A 19713-nucleotide genomic window follows, 5' to 3' on the forward strand; every position below is an offset into this window, starting at 1 on the left:
TGGTTTGACCCCCCATACCAGACCATACCAGACCATTCCGATCACTGCCCTTGTCGTCAAAACGTCCTGGCGATATGGTCCTGCACCCTACTTATTTGCAGCCTTTTGATGGCCTACTTATTTGCAGCCTTTTGATGGCACGACTTTTTAAAGATCGTTAGAGGAAGCCTCGTATTGAAATTACAGCAAAGAGAGTAGACGGTGTAAAAAAGCTGAAGTACGCGTTTACGCGCCCGCAGACTGTCGATCGAAATGAGAAAACATAATTCACTGTAGTATGGTCATATGGGAATAGACAGGAGATAAACGAACACGTGAGAAATAAGCAGGGGTCTTATTTGGGCTTAGCGCCTGCCTTATCAAGTTATCAGCTTATCTGCCCTGCTCAGCAAATCTTATTGGCTTATCGGCCACCAACGCATGGCTCCGCTTTTATCTCCAGTTCACGAGGCAACCCGACTCTCTCTCAAAGCATCATCATCATCGCATATTATTTTCAATCCGCACATCGAACACCACCCCACCTCAGCGCATGGCATCAGATCTCGAAAACAAGATTGAGAGGTGGCTTGAGAAGCTTTATCCATCGGGCGCAGAGCCACAGCGACCTGCCAAGAGACTAAAGGTCCATCATCGAAACAGTCAACTGCCTTCGCCTCAAAACTCTGAAAGCAGCGACTCGGACCTTTTTATGGCTCCCAAAACACCAACCGTGAAACGCAAAGACACCCATGACGAGGTATACGATGATGATGTCACCCCAAGAGCTACCAAGGGCAGAACCTCCATTGCCACGCTGCAGCTGCAATCAAAGAAGTCAAGGACGAGCGCATCCGCATCTCAGAGTGAGACGACGACAGAGAGTGGAGCTAGAGCGGGAAGGTCGCGATACTCCTCTTCCCAGAGCTTTTGGATGAGCTGGCGTGCCGCGAAAAGCCATTCCTCCTTCTCACCGTAGGCTTTTGTCAAGAACGACCACTGTATACCGGGGTGGAGAACCGTGGCTGCATAGTATATTGGCGTCTCATCAAGCTTGGTGTAGTACTTGTTGAGCTTGGCCCAGGCCGAATTGACGCACGAGGAATAGTAGCTAGGTTCCACCCGATGTGTTGCCTCAGTCTTTGCTTTCTCCAGCGTTGAAAGGAGGAATTCGTATGCGACAGCAACCTGCCAAATAATTCCATATTGAGCTTCAACGCCTCCCTTACGGACTCGGAGCTGACAGTCCCCTTCAAGCCGCAAAAGGCAAGAATCGAACATTCTAAGAATATCTCTGAACCAACTGAGGGCATCCCAGTCTGCGTCACTCAGTAGATTTGCTTCCTCAAGACATCGAGGGAGTTGGCTTGGCGGCTGGGTACGGGTAGATCTGGGCCGTTGAAATTTCCTGCTTGATTGAATCGTAATGTCAATGAGCTCCTCCAGATAGCGTCGGAGCTTAATTGCTCGCTCGATCATATAATATTGAGACAGCCAGCGTGTGCCGTTGTCAAGCACGACATCAAGAGTGCCTGGATAGGACTTGTCAGGGTCCTCATCTTGTATTTTCCGCAGAATTGCTGTCGCCTTATCCGACCGATTGACCCAGACGACAAGGTTGTGGAGTTTACCTACTGGACCTCTTTTTGTCCACTCTGTAAAATCGTCCGCATCAAGGTCCTTGAGTGTATTGCTGTCTTTAATGAAGAGGAGCGCTTTGGCGACGAGATGAAGAATATGCCCGAAACACCGAATCCTTCTGCTGGCCGGATTCTGCCACTGAAGCTTGTGGCCTATCGCTTCGACTGCTCCTTCATTGCTTGTGGCGTTATCGAGAATAATGCATCCAACCTTGTTGCTTGCAATCAACCAACAAAGCACCCGATCCGATTTCGAGTACGCGGCATTTTAGCGGCATCTGATGCTATGTCGGAATCTCTCTTTACTTAGTGCGTGTTATAAAAGTCCTGGGCTGAGTATGGTGTTGATTTGTAAAGTTGGATGCACGTTAATTCGTGACGAGACTATGTAATTTTCTCTCAAACCCCAATAGTTTATCTACGTTTTGGGGCCTAATAATTTCTTGTATTTTATCTTCATTTCTATCTGTCGGCCGCTGCGACTATCTCGAATAAATAGATAAATATCTATCTACTGTTATTATATTTCTAAATAATCTTCTTCTTCATGTAACTGCTCTCCATCTTCATCCGTTACATCCTCCTCCTCCTGCTCCTCCTCGTGCTCCTCCTCCTGCTCCTCCTCCTGCTCCTCCTCCTGCTCCTCCTCCTGCTCCTCCTCCTGCTCCCCTTCTTCGTCTCTTTCTTCATCGACCATAACGTCAACAATGTCTTCAGATATTATTTCCCTCTCCGGAGGTTCAGTCTGGCGTAAGAACTGCTCCAGAAGCGTCTGACTTCGGTCAGAAGGCTCTACTGCCTGTTGCTTGACCCCCAGATGACTACGGACGTCGTATTGATCTCCGTTGTTATCAAGCCTGCGCCTAGTCCAGCCGAGGCGTGCTGTAAACGACGCCGAATGACCGGGCAGCGATTAAATTGTCTTGAGGAAGCCGACTACATTTTCTCGCGTTGGTAAGAAAATCGTCGGTTGGCTCACTATGGATTCAAGCATGTGTTTTGGAATATGTTTATCCATGATGGGGATTCGGAAAACATCCTCTTCTCCGTACTCGTGAGCGCATTGCCTTTCGACAGACCAAGGCTGGATAAAGTTTATGTCCCCATCCGGGCCCCAGGTTGGGCCTGACAGTAAGCTCACGTACAACAGTGCTGGCCGGCATTGGCGCCGAATATAAGAGTGGCCAGCAGAGCGCATGCTGTCTATATTACCCACGACCTTAACCCAGTGTTCCCAAGCCAACTCATTAATAGCCTGAAAGTCTCGAGTAGTTGGAATCGTTGACGGAGTAGAAGGAGATAGGCCATCGGGATATTCACGGCGATGGTACACAGAAGAAAGAGGTATTCCTTTCTGTCTCTGAGGTGGTGAAAAGTAAGGTGCCCAAAACTGAATCTGGAAAAAAGGTGGCCTGCCATGATACCAGGTCCCCTCGCCACGATTTGTGCCAACCTCTTTACTGCGGTCAGTGTTGAACATGACTCGGATGTAGTGGCCGATCTGTATGCCAAAGTGCCTATCAAACTGGCCGGCCCATACGCTCGCACTATCCCATAGCTCCCTGAAGCTCCGGTACAGCTGCAGAAAATACAGTTGAGACCACTTCGGCTGGGCATTGGGATGGTGGAACAAAACGCCAAATACAAAGTCTGACCAGCTGTCCTTGGGTGGTAGGCGCTGGCGTGTAGACATCCAACAGGGTAATTCGTCGGGCATGTGGCCTTCTGCCCCTTGTTCTGGAAGATCACCGCCAGCTGACGTAGCTTGAGTATACTCAGCCCAAGCTTCGTCGTAGATCGCATGGATCGTCTGAGCTGAAGGGATACGGCCAATGTCGGCAGCCGACTCATCCTGGGCTTGCTGTAGGCGAGATAGGGCAGGTAGGCTCTGGCGTCCGACTTTATCTCGAACTCGGTCCCAGTACGACGCAAGCTTGGCAAGGAAATACTGATAGTACGCTCGAGAAGTTTCCTCAACAGCAAGCGCCATGGCTTTATTAGCGTACTCCTTTGCCTTCTCTGGGCAACCCATGTTGTGTGATAGCTGGGCATCGCGAAGCCATTGCTGGAAAAGCCGCTCGACGGCGATATGGGTAGCGGTAAGTACTTGGACGTTGGGCTGATGGGTTAGTCGCGCTTGAAGTGGACTCCGGGCTATGTACAGCTGAACCAGTACCTCTAGTGAGAGATGGCCGCGATGCCAGTCGATGTGGCTTTGGGGGATCCAGAGCATCCCTGTTGACTCAATGAGGGCACCCAGGCCGAGACCCCGCCGCTCGCTGACCGAGCTTCTCCTCCCACGAGGGCGTACCCACCAAACAGATCTCCATATCCAGTTATCAAAATTCTGTTCCTCATCTTCGTCGTTGAGAGCATAGATAAGCAGTCGACAAAAGAGTTGGGCAGTATAAAAGGCGAGTATCTGCCGGACAGGATCGAGCGAAGAAGAGGAAGAATTACACTCGGCCGTTTTATTTGTTACCTCTCGGAATATGTCGTCAAGAGGAAGGATAAATCGGGCAGCCTGAGTGGAAATTAAATCTTTTATTACACTAGTAGGCACTATCCAGTAGGGGTAGTGCTGGGTGGTAGATGCAGGATCGAGAGGGATCTCCTGGGTCATTGGACCGGTATGGGGACTCTGGCCAGGCTGAAATACGCCGTCCGCCAACATGGTAAGGATGACGTCAAGTCGGAAGGTGACTTCGTTACGGATCCCAAAATTGGGACACCGCCGAGCGGATGATATGGCCCTTAGATGCCGCTTGTTTGCATCCCACGCGCGCATTATGTGGGAGCGAGTGAGCTGAGGCGCAAATGCACGCTGGCAATTCTGGCCCATACCGGCCAAGTCCTTCAACATTCCTTCCTTCATCAAGTGCAAGGAGCGGTAGAGAACCGGAGCTGAAGAGTTTGTAATCACTGAACATAACCCCAAAGAGCTCTTTCTTGCAGTCATAGGCCTTTGCGCGGATGATACCGGGCGCTCTAGCCTCAGGATGACCTGGGTTTGACGACCTGGTCGGCTTCGCCTTGGCATAGTAGGTACCCACGTCCCGGAGAAGACAGGAACGGTAGCATCTGGCATCTAGAGAGGCCTCTGGTGCTATATCACCTAGCCGTCTATGAAGGTGACGACAGCAAGCACTCTTCCAGAGCAGTGTCCAGGGCTCATGGTGACTGTACGGGTCATTTTGCGATGGTGCCTGGCCATCATGATGATGCTGTCTGCTAACATGGTCACGCATCCCCACATCGAGCCAGCAGGAGTGCAAATCAAGTTGTTCCGGGTCAAGGCCAGCCAGGATAGCATCTCGGAACAAAATCAGGCTCTCTTGAAGGTTCGGTTGTGCAAATACGTTCTTCAGGTCGTGGGCTTGGAAAAGTAGGCGGGGGTTCTGATAATAAGCGATTGTCTTTCCCCGCCTCGTTTGTATCCTGTGTAGGTTCGCCTTCTGCACGATTGACGACCAGAACCGCGACAGACATTCGGCGGGGACACTATAAGCCAGGCGGAAGGTCCGGCTCTCATCATCGGCAGCCCAGCGACCAGCTCCCGGCCTCTCCTGGTAGGCGCGCGACTTTGCGTAAACAAGGTCATATGAGCTGGGAATCTCCTGCTGGATATGGTCTGGTAATGACTCGTGGGCCGCCGGTATGATGATATCGTCATACAAATCTCTGAACCGGTCTAGCGAAAGACTATTCGTAGAAGCCGGTGCAGATGAGTGACTTCCATTAGGGAAAAACACGAAGACACTGAAGCGGACATTACCGGTGGAGAACGACCCGATCGATGCATGCCGTGTATGTGCCAGATCTAGAACGTGGGGTTGAATGACCTGGTTGGTGGAGATGTTGCTCTTATGTGGCGGGAAGAACGACAAGCGGAACTGGTTGGGAGACCGGATGGCTGAAAGGCTTTTGGCCCCAAACCAGATGCTATCAACGTCCCACTGGCGCGTGATAGTCACGGATTTCGGTGAAAGGGAAGCTTGTGTCTTGCGGAAGGAAAGTGGCTCTTGTGGTCAATCGGAGAGGAAACTGTCCCAGCGGGAGAAGGAGGCGCGATGCCCATCATGTGTCTGGGCACCAAGTCCGGCGAAGACAGATGGCAATGGAGGAAGAGATCGCTGAATATATTCGGTTCTTTCTTGGAGCGTATGAGTGTGTCCGGGCTCGGCAACCTCGCATGAACGTGGACCTACACAGGGTTGTATGTCAGTACAGCTGTGCTTATAAAAGTGGGCTAATAAGCAACGTCAATTGATTACAGTTACACTCGCATTCACGGGCAAAGAATGACCGGAATACTTTGTCGTACACGCCGCTCTGTGCGCGTAGGAAGTCCGCGCCACCTGCCGTCTCTTGCTCGTATATTGATCGGAGAAAACCATCGAGAACCGGGTCGCCGGAGCTAGTGGACGTTACGTCTGATGATGATGACGTGAATAAGCCTCTTGTATCTGACGCGTGTGAAGAGGGACTTGCTAGCTCGAAAACTGGATGATTATCTTGATGGAATAGACTGGGTGACGACGGTATTGGAGTTACCGGTTGGGTCGCGTAATATTCCTCAGCTGAGGAGACTTCATTGTGACCATCCGAGGGAGAATTGTGGTCATGATACTCGTCATGCTCTCGAATGGGCGATGATGATGATGATGATGATGATGATGATGATGATGGTCTAGAGAAGAGATATAGAATAACTGATTACCTTAGGGTAGGTCAAAATAACAGAAGACTTCAACATAGACATAAATGTCATTATTTACTTTAAGTCAGGTTCTTTTAAGGTTAGCCATCAAGTAGTACATCAAGGTAATTCTTCAAGTTGTATCTATATTCTTCTGACGTTAGTAAGAGGATCCTCTTTACTTGGTTGCGATGAGCAAGCTTGCCGTTGATCTTGACAATCTCGTCCACCAAAGGACATCATGCAGGGTATAGCAAGCCAGAGCATTTTCTTATTCGTTCATGAGGACATGACAGGGTTCTTTCCATTTTACAATGCATCGTATTGGCTACCTCCTAGGCTCGACAAGGTTCTTTTCATTTTATAATTCCTCTCATTCGCCCATTTCTAGCGCCACTTATCAGGGATTAAGACTACCAGACGTCAAATCGACCTCGAATTCTATTTTCAATTGACTATAAACTCTTCCCTCAATAAATAAAATCCTCCAGCGTCTTTTAAAAAGATCCATTACATCGAAAGCTATCGATTCATCAACTTTTTTTTTTATTCATCCACGTGGTTGATTTACTGGGAATTTTTTAACGTGTTATTGGACCCGCCCGCCATTTTCGCCAACACTTACACGACGCCGCCCCAACCCGCACCCTCCACGCATTACTGATATATGTGAAGAAATAACGCCAACGACGGCTCTCGAAGAGGCTGAAGGGGCGACCACCGGCGATTACAGCGGCGGCGGCATCATAGGCGAAACTGCGGCTCTCGTCCTGAGAGATATGCTGAACTCCGACCTCCGTTATCTTCTTTTGTACAGCTTCAGAATATGAGGGAAGATAGCCGGCGTTATCTCGAGCTTGACGCTCTTGTCGCTGCTTAGCTTGCCATTTGTCACACGTAGCGAGGTGCTCTTTCGGCCTCCCAACAGAGGTCGCTGCAAACTCCTTCTGGCAGTGACGGCACCTGTATCGCTTGCTTTTCTTGCAGTTAGACCGGCCAAGGTCGATAAACTGTCGCCAAACGAAGGCCGCGTCAGCTTTGATAGGCGGCATCTTTTTGACGCTACCCTCATTGAGGAGAGAATGGCAGAGATTTTGTACAGCTCCGTACTTGTAAGATATGGCCCATAAATTACCTCGTTGGGAACATTGTGGGTCGTGCCGTACGTACGCAGTACACGTACGTACATTCTCTTTTTGTACGTACGTACGTACAACACGGTTGTACATCCTGTACGACATCAGTACAATCGCTAACCGCTTTCAATCACACCGAATGCAATGAACCAAAAAGTTCAAACCATTCACAGTATTTTTGAACTCAGATGAGATGTGCATGCCCAAGTACGTAACTATCAACTAATGCTAAAACTATTCATAAACCATAGACTCCGGCAAGAATTAGTTCATAGCTATGATAAGAGATTTTATTTGTCTCCTGCGGTGCTAATCATGTCTTGCCTTACTTGTCACATTACGCCACAACACATCTTCCATCTTGCGCATTGAAGCTAGAAACCCTTCGGTGTCCCTAGAGAATGTCTGCAATCAGGCAAATCCTCGTTCTGATATTATGAACTCTACGGAACTATTTCCTACCCCCCCAAATGATGACGACGTAACAAAGACTGCTGCTTTCGTCTCTTTTTCAAATCGAAACCTGGGGCTTTCCACACAACACCGCCGTCGCTTGTCTGAAATAGCATAAAATCTCGACATTTACTGTGCAGCCAAGTAGTTGGCAGGGCTACTTCCACGGCAGAAACGTTGTTTCTAAGCCCTAGCATAGACTGTGGGTTAGAAACCAGACTTTTAACAGAGCAATCCACGTGTATCTTCTGGGTCTCGGGAAAGAATTCGGATATACATTCCTGAAGGTCTTCTGCTTTGATAGGGTCGTCCGGCTGGAGAAGAAAGACCTCCAATCGATTGTCTCTCCATAAATAAGTTGATGGTAACTTTTGTAAGAAAGAAATATCGAATGAGCGAAGTTCGAGTCGAACATGCGAAAATGATTCCACATTCTCATCATTTCCTTCGACGCTTGTGTTAAATGTAAGAAAAGTTGCTTGGTCGAAAATGCAACCTCTCCGCGGTCTACTAAGGACGCCTTCTTTGATAACACCGGATCTGCGATCAATTAGAGATGCACAATCAGAGCGGCGACGTCACCTACATTCTTTGACATGTTAACATGAATGAAGTTATGTTGTCATGACATTTTTTACGCCTGGCATTGGTTAGAAGCGAGACGGCTAAGGTCATATTATTGCTTACAGGAGTTCTTCAACCTGTTTTGAGCATTGCTTGTATCTGAGCGTTGGTGTCGATCCGCTGCTGCTCTCAATATGGACATCTGGTCTCTCGTACAAGAAGTGGCCGATCCTTTCCAAGACTTCATTTGGCAAGTCAAGCAGCTCTAAACATCTGTTCATTGTTGTGATGATACTCAGCACAATAAAAATGCCAAAATTGAAAACTGGACTGTTGTCGTAAGGGTCAAGGTTGGGCTGGGCAGTGTTGACTTGCACAGAAACTAGAAATGACCGTGGATATACCGGCGCGCTGTTCCGAAGGTAGCAATGCGTGTCTCACTTGTGTTGTGGCTCGTCAGATCTTGTGGGTGATGTGAGAGTACGCACGTATTTATGCTTCGCAGTTGGTGGAGTGCAATTTCCGCACGCCATGACACTAAGGAAACTTGCGCGGGGTTAAGTTTCCCCCTATTTGTCAAAGAAGCTCACAGCCTCGAGGTCGATCATTTATGGTTAGCGCTGAGAATGTAATTAGGCACCAAGGCAATCAAGTACCCGTTGGCTCATGTGGGCCCGAAGGGCCCAGGCGAGCCAACCTAGCAAGCTAACGGGTACGTGCCGAACCACTCATGTATGTCGATAAGTGGGTATTAAGTGGAACGTCGACGTGAGAAAGCTCAACCAGCTATGATGAGTAGCTCAGAAGTTAAATTCAACGGCATGTGAAATTTGATGCATATTTTCTGCTCGGATGCTGGAAAGAGGCAGTGTTGTGAAATAAGCGCCTGAGAACCTTGTGGGTGAAAGACCATCGAGGGTTTAAAAATTAAAGGGAAAACTGATATCGTGCTGGGGGTAGAAAAAGCAAAACGTGAGCGATAAAGAGACCAACAGGTAAAATATGGAGATCAACGGCGAAAGCCCAGCGCTCTCAACAAGACAAGCCTAACCAAGACAAGACAAGCCAAGTCAAGTCAAGCCAAGTCAAGTTGACCATCTTATCAATCAAGACGGTTTTTTTTAGCTGGCTTGACTTGTCTTGATACCGGCTTGGTAAGCAGGGACCCTATGGTGGTCATTGCTACGGTGGCTTGGATGGTAAAAACCCTGCTGCCACGGCCAAAATTTAGCCCCGAGCACCACGATCATCACAGTCAAGATTCAACGACAAGATTACGTGCCGACCGAGTGGCTCCACAGGAAGAAGAGGAGGAGGAAGTCGCCTATTGATCCGTATGGCCGGCGGCTCACCAAAGTCGTTGGAAATAGGGAAAAGGGAGACTTCTGGATTTGCTATCAGTGTGATAACAAGAAGGAAATATCGCTATACGCCCTCGTCAACAGCGGCACAAGCGGAGCGCTTAGACACTTAAGGAAAGATCACCATATTCTTGTTGGCGAGGTAGACAGCGAGACTACAGAGTCTGAGCCGCCTCGCCGGCGTCAACGCCAGCGAACTGTACTCGACTTGCAAAAGCAAGCCGTAGAACGGTTAGCTATTCCGAAGTCGAAGGCAGAGCTGTTCAAGGATCTACTGCTCCGTTGGATTGTAGATGCTGATATACCCTTCTCGGCCGTCGAACACACAGACTTTCGAAAGCTTCTCAGCTCGTTGAACGAAGAACTCGTTGACGAGCTTTTTCCTCGCAGCGGCGTTACAATTCGATCGTGGTTAGAAGCAGAGTACCGGTCGCAAAAAGAGCTATTGAGAAGTAAGCTTGCCGCCTCTCTATACAAGAAGCATCTCACCTTCGATCTTTGGACTTCTCTTCAAGAATACGGGCTTCTCGGCGTTACTGTTCACTTCACAGACGCGTTAAAAAGACCGCAGACGTCGCTTTTGGCATTGAGGCGGCTCCGTGGCGCGCACTCTGGTGAAAATATCGGTTCAGCGTTGCGTGAAGTACTCTCGGAGTACGAGATCTCTGCAGACGAGTTAGGTTATTTCACCTCCGCAAGCAGCTCGCCGAATACAGTGACTCTGACCGAGTTTTCCCTGGGCCAGAGATTGAGGGGCCGGAGAGAGAGATCCGCGTTGGCGACGCGCCACTACGCTTTGCTGCTGCACAGGGTTCCTCGCCGCCCTCTTCGCCGCCTGCTTCACCACCTGCTGCTCAATCTCAGCGACCCCAGCGCAACGTGGGCTTACCTCACAAATACCGGGATTCCGTGATCGACCTTCCGGGGCGGCCAGTCGGATCGATCAACCCACCCGTAGCGTTAGAGGACTCCAGCACCGAAGAAGTACTCGAGCAAGGAGATGGAGAAGAGGAGGGCTCACAACGACAGCGGCGCGAGATATGGTCAAATCTGCCCTCAAAACCCGAGATCGCCCACGCGGATCTCAGGGCCATACGTGGCTGTATCACGTGCGCCATTTACAAGCTCGAGAAATACGTTATTTTACTAGAGGACTCGCCTGCTTACTGGACAGCTATGATTCTACATCCAGCCTTCAAAGATAAGTGGATTCGCGAATATCTTCCGGGGGAACATGCCAACCGCATAGTCGACAGCTTTAAACGATTCTTCGAACGGGATTACAATAAGCTGCCTACCCAACCGACCCCGATACAGAAGAAGCCGAAGTCTTCGCATCTCGGAGCGCACAGCTACCTCGCCCAACGCCCCTCTCCGGCCAACCGAGACGAAGTTAAACAGTATCTTGAAGAACCTATCTACGAAGACGAGGCGGTTGAGGATCCTTTCGAGTATTGGCGGCAGAGAGAGAAGGACTTTCCACGGCTTGCGAGGATGGCGTACGATCTCCTATCTATTCCTTCGACGGCGTGCGAGTGTGAGAGGGCCTTCAGCCTCGCCAAGCTTTTGGTTGGCACGCAGCGACACTCACTCCAAGATCTGACGATGGAGATGCTCACTTGTGTGAAGTTTTGGCGGCGGAACCCACTGATATAAAACTGGCGCTCTTGTTCTAGACGGCTGCTTTGTCCGTAGATACCAGTCTGCAGTTGAGCTCACGATAACCGGCTTGCTTACTAACACGGCTTGAATAGGCTTGACAAGATATCAAGTCAAGCCAAGTCAAGTCAAGTCAGGCCGCTAAGTTATCAAGTCAAGACAAGCCAGACCTCTGGCTTGTCTTGACTTGACTTGTTGAGAGCGCTGGAGAGAATTGGCCATTTCTTCGACAAAACGTAGTCGCGGGGGAAACCCTCGCGAATCTAGGTCGAGAATAAACTCAACTATGATCTGTTCTTCTAGATTAGATAGTTGACGCGATTTCGGGATGGTATCACGGGTAGCGAGGATGCCCTTCTGGCGGCGCCATAGCGTCATCCGAGTGACATTATAGATCTCTGCAGCGCGTCGGATCTTTAATTTCGGGTCATTCTGAAGGGCCTGAAGGGCAAGAAGGATTCTAGCCTCAGTATTACCGTCTGGCATATTTAATTGTTATGAACTGATTGATTAAAGATGATGTAGGGTGAGTGATTTTTGTCCCACTCGCTTTGTTACGACCCAACAATGAATGAATGAATGAATTTATTCCGCCCGGGAGGATACGCCTCATAGGGCCCACAACATTAAGTCTCGTTAGTTACATTCTTTTCCGACTTCTAGCCCTATAACCCTCAAACATCACAACCCCTACTCCTCGCCACATTTCCCAGCCTCGCTTGTCCCTGCGACAGGCCTGCTTTGAAGGCCAAATTCTCCAAGTGTTCAGCGTCCCATCTTCAGCGGGCCCATAAACCGTTAATTTGCATGTGCCCAGTAAACGGTGGGCCTCCTGCAGTATAGTCGTATGTATGATTTTACGGCATCCCCCTTCTGGTAAAGAAAATCATTTACTCGTTGGCTAGCTGCGTGCGACCGCGTGGTGAGGAACGGATTTGCGAACCATTTGATGCTGAACACTTCCACCTTCTCTTTGTAAAATCCAGAATGGAGAAACTTGGTTACACAATTCTACCTCATAAGCGGATGTGTTGTCTGGTTGCGTAAGCAATTTCTGGCTGGGCGAATGAGGAAGTGGGAATAGATTAACAGTGCGAGCTAGAAGTAATCTCAACAGGGGCAGGGCCTACGTACACTGTGTTGAGATATACATATGCTTGAGATGTGGGGCTGCCCTTCATTAACGACGATTCAATACTGTAAGGTGAGGGATTTTTGTCACGCTCGCTTAGCATACACGTTACCTGACTTGGCAAAAAAGAAAAAATCGGACAAGGTTAGGACGATTCAATAGCAAATAATGCCAATTAGTAGGTTTCTTTCCAAACTCTTTGTCTTTAATAAGCTCCAACTGCAATCTTGAGCAATTCTGCCCTGCACGGCACAATCCACCCACTTCAACGACGAATATCTTGTTAGCAGTGAATCACTGACACTTCGGTTTCTATCGCGAACACAAGAAAGCAGGCACGGGCGTGCCTGCTATTCTGGGTTTAGCAGCCAGCCCGGTGCAGTCCAAGTCGAGACGCGATGAGACCCTTGAGCTCGAGATTACCATGGATGCGATATGCGTCACCCCAACGGTCAATCGGAAAGACCTCCTCCAGCACGTCAACAAGCCCAATATTTCTCGGGTATTGTACGACGTGGAAGAGCATCCGACTCGAACCCCTTTAATGCAAACTCTGCAGTCTGAGTACTCCAGGATGGACATTGCCCACGATCCAAGTATTGCAAAGATTCGAGAATCTATTGATAAGAGCGATAATACCGGATCTGAGATATTAAGTTTATTGATGAAACACGGGACCTTCTCTCAGAAGCAGCTCAAGTCATTATGGAACAAAAGCAAGGACATTCTTGCTGAACTGGGACCTTGGGCCGCCGACAAGTACATCTCCGAGTTGGTCAATCTATTTCTGGAGAGGGTCGACTCGCCAACAACATACAGCGATGGCTGGAACAACGAGGACAGAACCTACCTCGCAGGGCATTTGAGACAGGTCGCTGCCAGTCCCCATCAGCCCAAACTACCGGCCGGACACAACTTGGCCGATAAGACGAACAAACTGATTCAGGAACTCCTTACAGCAGATGAGGACGTGGTGGGTATCATATTCGTCAGATCAAGGGCTGCCGCCAATGTCCTTTGTGCTCTATTAAAAGAGCACCCCGAGATTCGGAATCGTTATCGCGTCGGCTCTATAGTAGGATCTGCAACTTCAAAGATTCAAAAGCAGAATATCTATGAATATCCTTACAGTTCCAGTACCGAGATATTACAGGACTTTAGATCAGGCGCCATCAATCTTCTGGTTTCGACGAGTGTCCTTGAAGAGGGCATAGACGTCGCTGCATGTAACCTCGTCGTCTGTTTCGACGAGATAGCCACCCTCAAGTCCTATATTCAACGCCGTGGACGAGCCCGCAAACGAAAGTCAAGGATGATTGTACTTGCGAGATCTACATCTGACATGCGGGAATGGGATTCCCTGGAGAGTGAGATGAAGAGTCGTTATGGGCGGGAAAGAGAAGAGTTGGACAGATTGGAGATAGAGGCTCGCACTGAAGCAACGAGTTCCATTTCGTATACTGTACCAAACTCAGGAGCTAGATTGGATCTTGGGAACTCTCGCCAGCACCTCGAACATTTCTGCAACAAGGTCTTTCAGCGCGATTACGTGGACCAAAGGCCTGTGTACGTTTTCCACAAGACAGAACTGGGGACGGCACTTCCAACTTTCAGTGCCACAGTCACTCTTCCGTCCGCTCTGCCTCGGCACCTCCGTAGGTGCCAGGGCGGAGGCGGATGGAGATCTGAAAAGAATGCTATGAAAGAGGCAGCTTTTCGTGCATTTGTCGCGCTGTACCAAGAAGGCTTGGTTAGCGACCACCTCCTTCCCCTGAATGCAGACTCAAAAGAAGAAGAAGAAGAAGAGACGCAACTGACTGAGCCCGAACTTCTATTCAACCCGTGGCAAGACGTTGTGCAAAAGTGGCAGACAGCCGCCGACAAATGGCTCTATGCTTACGAGTTCTTCGACCACGAGTACGTTACTCCTCTTCGTTTCGAGATTGCCCTACCTGTAGACCTTCCGCGACCCCGCGACATCACTGCCCATCCAGAAGTGGGAATTACGTGGCATGTCAAATGCACCTCAGTCAGGAAAATCTCAAACAAAGAATGCTCGGGCTTACCGGATCATACATCCACCCTATTGGCGATGCATTTTGGTCACCGCTGGAACGTGGAAGATCGAGATCATGTGATCAAGTTAATTTACGAGACCAAGGGTCTCTCCCGGGACCGAATTGGATCTGTACCCTTCAGCGAAGGTATCGATGCTATCCTGGAAAAAAGAGTCCTAGTTCGGGACCCTAGAAAGACTCCCTTCCACTACGTCAAAACAATACCTTCAAAGCCCCCGAGGGAGCAAGTTCAGCACCCGTTCAACGAGTACGAAGATGCGCCAGAAGAAACGTACCTAGTTGTAGAGCAATGGACGCGCAGATCGGATCTATTGCATGAATTGAGACCTGGGCAGAGTGGAAGCTCCTGTACCAAACCCTACCGCTGGGTTCTCCCCATTTCCAGGGCGACTGTGGACGAGATTCCCCGCCGTGCCGTTAAGTGCGCTATGCTTATTCCTTGCATCATTCATGAATTGGAGGTTCAGCTCATTGCATCGGAACTATCCTCGACACTTTTAGCGCCAGTTGGCATTGCAGATTTGCAGTTGGTGATCGAAGCCATCAGCTCACGCAGCGCCGCAGAGCCTGTCGACTATGAACGTCTTGAATTCTTGGGCGACTCGGTTTTGAAGTTTTGCACGGTTACTCAAGTCTACTCAGAGCGTAAGCACACCACATCCTCATCGTCACCTTTACTAACCAGTATTATAGACCCCTTTTGGCCCGAAGGCCTACTGAACCATTTCAAAGATCGACTAGTCTCCAACACCCGATTGGCTCGCATGTGCCTCGAGACAGGCCTATCCAAGTTCATCCTTGCCAAGACATTCACCGGCGTAAAGTGGCGACCATTATATAGAGACGACTTTCTGGACGTGAAGCCAGTCGATGGCACATCGAGGTTTATTGGCCCGAAGACCCTTGCTGATGTGGTCGAGGCACTTGTTGGAGCCTCTTACCAGGATGGAGGCATGCACAAATCTCTGAAATGCATCAAAGTCTTCTTGGGCTCCAAGTGCAACTGGCATGATGACGGAGTTGCCAGAGACATACTATTCCGAGCAGCACCCAGCGATATGCAGTTACCACCCGCGATGGAGCCTTTAGAAGAGCTAATCGGGTATACATTTAAGAAGAAGTCTCTACTCGTTGAGGCTATGACTCACGGGTCTTATGTAGCTGATGGGCAGCAGCGATCTTATGAACAACTCGAGTTTCTTGGGGATGCGGTTCTTGACTATATTATCGTAACACGGATGTTCCGATTCGACCCACCAGTATCCAATGGACGCTTGCACATGATCAAGACCGCCATGGCCAACGCCGAGTTTCTTGCTTTTACAAACATGCAACATGGATTGCGACGGCCTGAAATTGAATTTAAGGATGGAGAACCGGTGTCTACCGAAGTCTCACTGCCAATCTGGAAATTCATGCGCCACGGCTCTCCAGAGATGGGCAGAGTGATGAATGAGACACAGGCCCGATTTGAAAGTCTTCGAGATGAAATCAATGCGGCTAGGACCAATGGTACACACTACCCCTGGACACTGCTCGCACGTCTTCATCCCAAGAAATTCTACTCTGATCTTTTTGAGGCCATTCTGGGTGCTATTTGGGTTGATTCAGGAAACATCGAAACATGCGCAGCCTTCCTTCACAAGTTCGGCATCTTACCGTATCTCGACCGAATTCTCCGCGAGGATGTTCATGTTCAACACCCGAAAGAAGAACTCGGAAAACTAGCAGCCGACCAGAAAATTGTCTATGACTATACTCCGGTTGACGGGTCTATTAAAGAGTACCTCTGCACGGTCAATGTTGGAGATCGTGTCGTGGGAGTCGTGTCAGGGGCACTCAATAAGCTTGAAGCCATGACCAAGGCTGCCGAAGAGGGCGTAAACCTTTTGAACGCGGAGCAGAGACGTGCAGAACAAGCGGCACAGGATGAGGCGGCGCGACCCCTTGTTGCCATGGACCTCTCTTAGTTAGACGATTTGCTGCTAGAAAATCAGGGCTAGTAAATAAGACAGAGGGAAGGCTGTAGACGGCTTATAGAAATAGACCATTGTTTGTAACATCATCAAGCGATATATAGAATCGAATTTGGTAGTTATCCTTATTTGCACAACAGAACTGCGCCATTCTCGGCATAGACCACGCCTCTCCAAAATGGGAAGGATGTAGACAAGGCCGACATAGGACCCAAGACGGCAATTATAGGCCTAATTACAACAAGCCGCGAAAAGTAAAAAAACCTACGACGTACATGATAAGCTAATCAATCAGTATCAGTAGCATGGTAATCAATCAATCAGTTATCTGTAAGGGCCTTATCAATCAGTACTGCTTGTTGGGATGTCTGATTCCGCGAGCATGCCACGCAACTCAGCAGATACCTCAAGGACACCCTCCTGTATATCGAACGCGCGAAAGTCCAACCCGCTTCCTACGATCTGGCTAGGACTATGGCTATGGGCGCACTGTCCCTTGTTAACAAAATCAACAACATCCCAGATGTCAGCACCGTACACGACGCGCTCCGGATGGCGAGATCGGAAGCAAAGACAGCAGCAGAAAGCGCACAGTGCAATCGTCGTTGCACGATACTATGGCATCCGGCCGCGGATTTGCCGCGGCGGGAATGCCTTTCAATGCCTTGCGGTGCTCCCTGGTAATTAAAGAAAGTGCCTTCTGAGATACCATCCTAGGGAGCTCGCCCAGATACTCTGAGCCGCACCCAACTGTCAGATATAAAAAACCACTCATGCATTGCTCTAAGTGGGGATTCCCATTTTGGTGGCGTGTGGTGTAGTTGGTAAAAATCTAACACCAACGTGTTCTCGCGCCGTTAACACCTCGTCCTATACACAAGCTTGACGAAACTCCCTTTCCTAGTCTTCCAGCATACCTTGGATTGCCTCGACAAGCCGATACAAATGACTCATGCCGTTCAGGAGATAGCTCTTGATATTGTTGTTGCTAGCCTCTGTACCGGAGGTCACTCGAATGCCGAAGTTGCGGTACTTCCGGATAAAACAACGGACCCACTGCGCCCTCACAGGCATGTACGTACCATATAGATACGCAAGGATTGCTTTCTGGTCACCGAATTGCGTACAGAGGCACTCCCAGGCCTTCTCATGATCCTCTTCCGTCTCGGTAAACACCACCAGCCTCCATAGCATAAGCACTCTGTGGTAATCGTGGGTTATCAGCCGAGACAAGTTATCGTGGGTGATTGGCTCTTCTTGCCTTCCGGATGCCTGTACTGCCTGTCGATCACGCTGGCTGAGGGCAGCGTCGAGCTCATCCGAACTGCTCTCTTCGCCAGTCCTGCTATCCCTCGTGGTGTGCACCCACTTCCGTTTGGACTGCAGTATTACATTGGAGTTGATATGGTGGATGCAAAGCTGCTACTGGGCGTCTTGAAACTCAACCCCCAGTGCCTTCTTCATCTGGTCGTCAAAGTCGGTAATGACAACGTCGGGGGTCCGGGTGCTGTATCGGTCGAGGAGCGTGCGTACACCGTTTGTAAGGAACTGGGACCCTTCAAGCCTCTCGTTGTCGATCAACCCGAATGCGGCGTTGAAGACAGTACCCAAGCAGGTCTGTCCCGTAACTTGGAAGAGTGGCAACTTGAAGCGGTTCGTGTTGCACGTGTTGTCGAAACTGATGACCTCGGGGAAACGCCTCCACATCTGGATATAGTAGGGGAACGTCCAAACCAACCCCACCAGGCGGTCGGGTTCGTCCTTAGCCCACTCGGCAACGTACCTAAGGGATCTCCTTGCCGTCGAACAACTTGATCAATGCAGCCGCAGAGCTGTAGCCACCCAGATTCTCTCTGCTAATCCGAGTTCTGGCATTGTAGATATCTCTCTTGGTGTAAACCGAATCTGAAAAGTGATCTCGGACTATGCCACCAATATCTCGTGCACGAATGGCAACCCGTCGACTGGAAGACTGGATGGTCGCCTTCACAGGGCTGGTAAGTCGTCGATGAACTGGGTGAGCGGCGGCATCGGTACTGGGGTTGTGATTGTGGTGGTGGTGTTCCGCATCTGGGAAGTGCTGCAGAGTCCACTGGAAACCGTTCTCTGGCAGGGCCTCGGCAATAATCTTCCATAGGCACCCCGTCTTTCGAGATTTTCGTTTCCGAATGCCAGCATCCCTTCCCGGCCGCGGAGCCCCGTACCGATCGCATTGGAGGACATATCGACTTCGCTATCCAGGTCGAATCATACTATGAGCCTTGATAATACTAAAGCCACGGGTTTTCGCAAAACTGTTAACCCTAGCAAAAATGGCATCAACCGACGGAGCTGGATCACCCGGGATTGGTGGGTTTGGGATTGCTTCAACGGCGTTGTACCTCGAGCTGGCATCGGACAAGTCGTGCTGCTCGCACTGCTCTTCGCCCGGAGCAGACACGTTCGGAAGCAATGAGACCTGGACAGGGCTTGTGACTGGCTGTGAAAAAGTCGCTCTGCCTTCTTGCATTTGACGTCTTTGTTCGGCCCAGGCAAGGTCCCTTTCGTGGGCTAACGCAAGTGCCGAGGCGAGGTGACGGTCTGTTTTTACCAGCTGGCGAGCCAATCTAAGGCAGTCGGGAGGATCGTCATTCTCGTTACGGCTCGCGTTATACACTAGTCTCGACTCTGTTGACCGGTGTGCTGCCTTTCCCGTATGGTCATGGCCGGGTCTGGTATTAGTGTGTCAACGTGTTGGAACTGTTTGCTTGGTCTATTACAGGGACGTGCGATAATCGTTCCGGAGGTATGTCTGATTTTCGCCACTGAATTGGGCTTCTGCGACGGCTTATATTGGCGCTATGAGTATCTGGTGAAGGCATTGTAGAGCTTTGCGGTATGTTGTATTCGTCGGGGGGAGGACAACAATGATGGTGATATGTCTTGACGCGACGCGACGCGGATTGACGACGACCGGTCGAAGCGTCGCAGGGTAGGCATGATCTTCACGGCCTCTGGAAACAACTGCATTAGTAATCTAGCTGTATGCTTTAAGTA

General features: G+C 49.8%; 1 protein-coding gene across 1 annotated transcript; it reads left to right on the forward strand.

The window, feature by feature from the left end:
• Window positions 1-13047: 13047 nt before the first annotated feature.
• Window positions 13048-16671, forward strand: FPOAC1_003903 (uncharacterized protein; the record flags this gene model as incomplete). The annotated part of the gene is made up of 2 exons (XM_044848458.1): window positions 13048-15346; window positions 15395-16671. 2 exons carry the CDS (start codon window positions 13048-13050, stop codon window positions 16669-16671), a joined length of 3576 nt encoding a protein of 1191 aa, XP_044714374.1.
• Between the last annotated feature and the right edge of the window lie 3042 nt (window positions 16672-19713).

Source organism: Fusarium poae, chromosome 1 (genome assembly GCF_019609905.1).
Source record: "Fusarium poae strain DAOMC 252244 chromosome 1, whole genome shotgun sequence".
Lineage (NCBI taxonomy): Eukaryota > Fungi > Ascomycota > Sordariomycetes > Hypocreales > Nectriaceae > Fusarium > Fusarium poae.